General features: G+C 48.2%; 1 protein-coding gene and 1 pseudogene across 1 annotated transcript; one reads left to right on the forward strand and one right to left on the reverse strand.

Annotated features, from left to right (window-relative positions):
- The first annotated feature begins 1,074 nt into the window (after positions 1 to 1,074).
- LOC6603855 (cytosol aminopeptidase) lies at positions 1,075 to 1,724 on the forward strand. Its single transcript, XM_026994641.1, has 2 exons — positions 1,075 to 1,326; positions 1,385 to 1,724. Exons 1-2 carry the CDS (start codon positions 1,147 to 1,149, stop codon positions 1,523 to 1,525), a joined length of 321 nt encoding a protein of 106 aa, XP_026850442.1. The 5' UTR covers positions 1,075 to 1,146; the 3' UTR covers positions 1,526 to 1,724.
- A 136-nt stretch (positions 1,725 to 1,860) lies between these two features.
- Positions 1,861 to 3,122, reverse strand: LOC113567308 (annotated as a pseudogene).
- Positions 3,123 to 6,053: the final 2,931 nt, after the last annotated feature.

A 6,053-nucleotide genomic window follows, 5' to 3' on the forward strand; every position in this document is an offset into this window, starting at 1 on the left:
CCTTGAAGTGAGTGTCACTTTCTCATGGAGTACATTCATCGCCTCAATTTGGCATTCTCTATTGCTAGAAATTGAACACGAAATACGTATATTCTGATATTTGGTACATGGCGTTGTACGTCGGCTGGTCTCCTAGGCCTTCCCGCAGCGCCTGCGACCACGTCCCCAGGCTATCCAGCGCCGCTCCGCCTCGCAGGCGGTAAACCAGATGTTGCAGCTCCAGCAGATGGACATGTGTGCGGATCCTCCATCCCGCGGACTTGTGGTCGGCGTGTTCGCCGACGAAACGGACCGCAATGATGCTGGCGTCCTCACCGCGGCCGGTTGGCGGTACAATGTCCAGAAGACTGCCGGCCGATTGCTAGAGGTCCTCCGCATGTCCGGGGGGCCGCATTGGGCATCTGGCTCTACCAGGAGCTGCGTAACCCACAGAACAGGATTCCAGTGCCGTCGCTGGACTTATACGCAAGAAAAGACGAGGTCTGCGACCTCGAAGGATGGCGCATTGGTCTGCAGAAGGCAGCCGCCCAGAACCTGACGAGACAGCTGCAGGAGATGCCCTCCAACCTCCTCACACCCACAGCTTTTGCGCAGAATGTCGTCGAGGTGCTGTGCAAATCCGGTGTCAATGTGGAGGTCAAGGTCGAGGGCTGGGCCGAGAGCCAGTCAATGCACGCCTTCCTGGCTGTGGGCAAGGCTCGTGCGAGCCACCCATCTTCCTGGAGCTGAGTTACTACGGCACCTGTGCCGAGGAGCGCCCCATTGTGCTGGTGGGCCAAGGCGTGACTTACGATGCTGGAGGATTGTGCCTGAAAGAGAAACATGAGCTCTTCCATATGCGTGGCGACATGACCGGGGCCGCCGTTGTGGTGGCCTGTTGTCGAGCTGTGGCTGGCCTGCGTTTACCGGTAAGTACTCAGGACAGAAATGATATCTCCTTGAATAATAATGCTGTTCTTAGGTCAACATTCGCGGCCTGATACCTCTTTGTGAAAACGTAGTGGGCTGCAATTCGGTCCGTACTGGGGACATGGTCAAGTCCATGAACGGCAAGACCATCGAGATCCAGTGCACCGATCACGAGGATGTACTGGTCCTGGCAGACGCCCTGCTGTATGCGCAAAACTTCTGTCCCAAGTGCATTGGATGAGTCGGCTGCGGGGGTCTTTACCAACTCGGAGATCCTGTGGCAGCAGATCAAGCACGCCAGCATGCATACCGGGACGCAGCGATGTGCAGAACTATGGCATTGACCGAGGTGGACGTCCCTGCAAGGCCGCTGCCTTTCTCCGTGAGTTTGTGCCCTGTGGCCAGTGGATGTATATTGTGAGTATTGTGGGGCGCTTTGTTGGGGCGCAGATCTTATGGACTTTCTCCCTCAAAGGATGCCACAAATGTTATGGTGACAAAGGGCTTCGAATACGAGTATCTGCGCAAGGGAATGGCCGGCCGCCCGACCCGAACACTGGTGGAGTTTATTGCTCAGACGATTTGCAAGGATACGGCCCCACGTTTGGCCAAGTAATCAATCTCTAACGGGAATCCAATGTTATATATATTTTTTACTGTGTTTTTTGACGATGCCACACACGAACACAAAATTACACTTGAGCTATGATCACTCAATTTTACATATGTTTTCGCATTTTTAATCTCCACACAAACACATGCGGCACATTCGTTTATTATGAAATTGTAACGTATAAAACAGAGAAACAGCGCTAGTGTTCGATCTTTTGTTGGGTCCTGGGCTTCCAACTATTGAACATGATAACTAGACACTGTGGATTATTGCTTTGTCAGACTCTACCCGGAATCGGGTATTATATGTAATATCTGTGGTATCCCTAAAAGTGAGTGCTACGCCAGGGAGACTGCATGAGTAATCACAACGTTTATGTCAATGGGTGGATAGTTTTGCAGCAGCTTCACATTCGAGGCAAAGTCGTTCTCTAAAATTGCTTCCCTTTGGATTCTATAAATCAGTAAATACATCAGTAAATGCAAATGAATCAGTTCAAAGTCAGCGCATGCTTACAATATCATGGTTCAGCAGATTTTGATGAGAAAATTAAAGCGCTGCTCGTCCGAGAATACCTAATCCCAAATTCGCAGCACATCGGGCAGTGGAAATTCCTGCGAGAGCAGGAGGGTGAGCCACCTGAAGCTGTAGTACTGCGGAGGCAGCTCTTGGCTTTTCAGATGCTATATCTTTAGTCTTCAGCATGTTAGATAGCAGGCCCATCATGAACTTTATACCACCCTCCGCATCGTCCAGAGTCTTGATGAAGAAGTCGCGTATCTCGCTCATTAGAGCCGTGAAGCAGAAGAAACAGTCTGCCTCCGCGTGGGCGCGGTACGAGAGATCCGGATCCGAGGCCATCACATAGTAGATGGGTCCGACAATCTCATTCTTGCCCTGTACGTAACCCAGGCCAGGACGTTCGCCGAGCTGAGCACCGTGGGCACTACCCGTTTGTGAAGCCGGCGCCCGTGCTCGCCTTTACTGTGCACCACAATGTCACAGGGATACTCTGTGGGCTGCTGAAAGAACGAGATGTCGGGACACAGGCGCCTCACATCTTTGCCGATCTGCAGCAGAAATTTGTTGTCATTGAAGAATGTGTTCCAGGCGCTTTCTGGCCCCTCGCTAAGCGGATGATCTTGTAGGCCAACGCCCCTTGAATCAACAGCGACGTCCCCGTCCCCGTCGCCTTCTCCAGCTCCATTGCAGCTGTGTCCCGGGGGGAGTACCAATTCCTCAATGAACTGCTGGTTCAGGGCTCGCTTCTGGGCCAGCGTGGTCGTCCAACTGCTGCGTCTTGGTCCCAAGTAGCCCAACAGCAGTTTCCAGCTGAGTGCACGGAAGCTTTATACATCGGGCACACCTGTGGATTGGATTGGATTCATGTCCATGAATTACTACGCCTATCAGAAGTGTGATATCCCACCATTAAACGTCAGTCTGCGCAGCTCCTTTAGGTCAACCACATCCTGGGCCAGCGCATCATCGAACTCTTTTACACTGAAAGATACAGGGGGGGATAACAATCTTTTGTTCTTAATTCCCGAAAACACGTCACATTTTTGTGTCGTCCATACCGCGCCTTGAAAATGGACATGCTTTGGCTGTATGCGGGCGAGGATCTCAGTTTGCTCCATGCAGGGACAGTCGCTTTGCAATGATGTGGACTGGACTTATATTATTGCTTTGTTGTCATCCAGCCAGCTGCATTATTGCTTTTCCCAATACAGTTCGAAGCAGAAACAATTTTGATATTCCGTCGAATATTTTTAGATATCTAGATATCTCAGCCCTGCCCACATAATTTTATCCGATTAATGAATCAATTTTCTACTTAGCTGTCTTGTTTTAAATACTTGACTTTAATTGTTTTTGCCTCAATTTTGGTTCCTCAACAACAATATATGTATCTGAAAACCCGAACTTAGCCCTCTTAAGCCCCCTCTATTTAAATAGTTCAAATACTGGAGGTAAATGACGGAAAATATTAACGATTGTAAATTCTTCTTGTAGGCTCATGCTACCTTTCCTCTGAACTTAAAAAAAAAAAACACTATATCTGTTCAGCCACAGACATGTAAATCGGAGTCGAGCATTACTACTCGCTGCTGCTACCAGATCAACAGCTAAGCTGGGATGGATTGTGGCAGGAAAAGTCAAATCTGCCCACAATTCCTCACCCATTTGTGCAACGGGAGTAAACGAGCTCATGGAAAGATTCTGCACTCTGGACAATCTAGAGACGGAAGACAAACCACGCACTCCAGTGGAAGCACGGTGTGAGCTCATTTTATAGAAAATCTTCAGACAGCTTCAGACGGCCGTTTTATTGTAAAGCTCCTATTTTCCGAACACCCTTCAGCCCTGGGGGAGTCGTTGGAAACCGCAACAAAAAGATTCCTAGCGTTGGAGCGGCGAAGCTCAACAGAAACTTGGAAGAGTTATGTGGACTTCATGGAAGAGTATGAAGGACTAGGACATATGAAGATTGAGCCAGCATCAAAAGTTCCCAAAAGGCACTACTTCATTTCACATCATTGTGTACTCAAACATGAGAGCACCACCACAAAGCTTCGGGTAGTATTCGATGCCTCATGCAAATCAACAAGCGGGAAATCTTTGAACGACATTCTGCAGGCTGGACCCACCGTTCAGAGCGAACTTATGTCCATTCTGCTACGATTTCGAATTCATAAGTACGTATTCACAGCGGACATAGAAAAGATGTACCGCCAAGTGTGGATGAATCCGGAGGATCAATTCCATCAGATGATAGTCTGGAGAAGCAATCCATCCGAAGAGATCAGGTACTATCGCCTGAAAACAGTAACATATGGGACAACAGCTGCTCCGTTCCTAGCAACGAAATGTCTGGATCATTTGGCAATACAATACAAAGACAGACTACCAGTAGGATCAACAACGAGCAAACACGATTCCAGAGGCAATTCATGCTCGACAAGAACTAAATAAGATATTTCTACCGTCCGGATTCAAATTGCGCAAGTGGTGCTCCAACAATGAGCAACTTCTCCAAGGAATCCCCAAAGAGGATATTGTAACCGATGTAAAATTAGGAGAGACACTAGAGCACTACAGCGTGAAAACTCTGGGTCTCATCTGGATGCCGAAGAAGGATACATTGTGTGGACGAACACAGAAAAGCCAGGCTACACGCATCACCAAACGGGTGGTACGTTCCGAACTGGCCCAAATCTTTGACTCTTTGCACCGGTGGTAGTAAAGGCAAAAATCTTCATGCAACAACTTTGGGAGCTCAAACTGGATTGGGATAACGAATTACCATTACAACACCAAACCGAATGGAAAGAATACCGGGACGACTTACAAACATTGAACAAAATGCAAATTCCCCGGTATATCTACGATGGTAAAATTCCAGTTACCCAAGAACTCCATAAGTTTGTAGATGCATCAGAACGAGCATATGGCGCAGCAGTATATGTACGCGCTACATACAAAAACAACCAAGTGTCAGTAAGACTGCTCTGTTCGAAATCACGTGTGGCGCCGACAGCCAAACAATCACTACCACTGTTAGAACTTTGTGCTGCAGTGAGCTCACAAACCGAGTCCGACAGGATCTGCACATGGACATTACAACGGTTTCAGGATGGTTTTGGAGTGATTCCACCGTTGTTTTATCCTGGATAAACGCATCGTCATCAACATACCATACCTTTGTGGCAAATCGAATAGCCAAAATCCAGGCATTAACAAATCAGTCACAATGGCGTCACGACGTGTCATCGGCCAACAACGCAGCCGATGTCCTGTCGAGAGGAATCGCATTGTGGTGCTCAAGCATTAAGGGCAATCGCAAGACAACAATATTGGATTATCAATGACAAGACAATGGCTAGAAGCATCATCCACAGCTGTGTTAGATGCACCAAGGCTAGACCAAAGCTGATACACCAGATCATGGGCAATCTCCTAGCACAACGAGTCACACAAGCACGCCCGTTTCTTAATGTAGGCGTCGACTACTGTGGACCAATCTCGATCCACCATAAGATCCGAGGCAAAAGACCCGATAAGGCGTACATCGCCGTGTTTTGCTACTTTTCCACAAAGGCACCTGGAGCTGGTAAGCGACCTGACCACAGATGCATTCTTGGCCGCCCTGCGTCGATTCTTAAGCAGACGTGGGAAGTGCCAAACTATTCATTGCGACAATGCAACGAACTTTGTGGGTGCAAACAACCAGCTTAAAGAATTAGAAGACTCTATATTCAGCTCAAAGGCAAGTGCTCTGATCACGAATCATTGCAACAAAAAGCAAGTGGATTTTAAATTCATTCCTCCCAGGGCTCCATCGTTTGGCGGCCTCTGGGAAGCGGCGGTAAAATCAGCAAAAAAAACTGTTGATAACAACCACCAACACAGCCTCATTGACATTTGAAGAACTAAACACAGTGATAATAATCGAAATTGAAGCAATTCTCAAATCTCGACCCATCACTCCAATGTCAAATGATCCCACTGATACAACAGCGCTCACCCC

This window comes from Drosophila persimilis, unplaced genomic scaffold, assembly GCF_003286085.1.
Source record: "Drosophila persimilis strain 14011-0111.01,24,50 unplaced genomic scaffold, DperRS2 tig00003942-arrow-arrow-pilon, whole genome shotgun sequence".
In the NCBI taxonomy this organism is placed as follows: Eukaryota; Metazoa; Arthropoda; class Insecta; order Diptera; family Drosophilidae; genus Drosophila; species Drosophila persimilis.

Coding starts and splice junctions, on each gene's coding strand:
- LOC6603855 (XM_026994641.1), top strand. CDS start 1,147: ATGAGTCGGCTGCGGGGGTCTTTACCAACTCGGAGATCCTGTGGCAGC. Junction 1,327..1,384: donor GTGGCCAGTGGATGTATATT/GTGAGTATTGTG, acceptor TCTCCCTCAAAG/GATGCCACAAATGTTATGGT.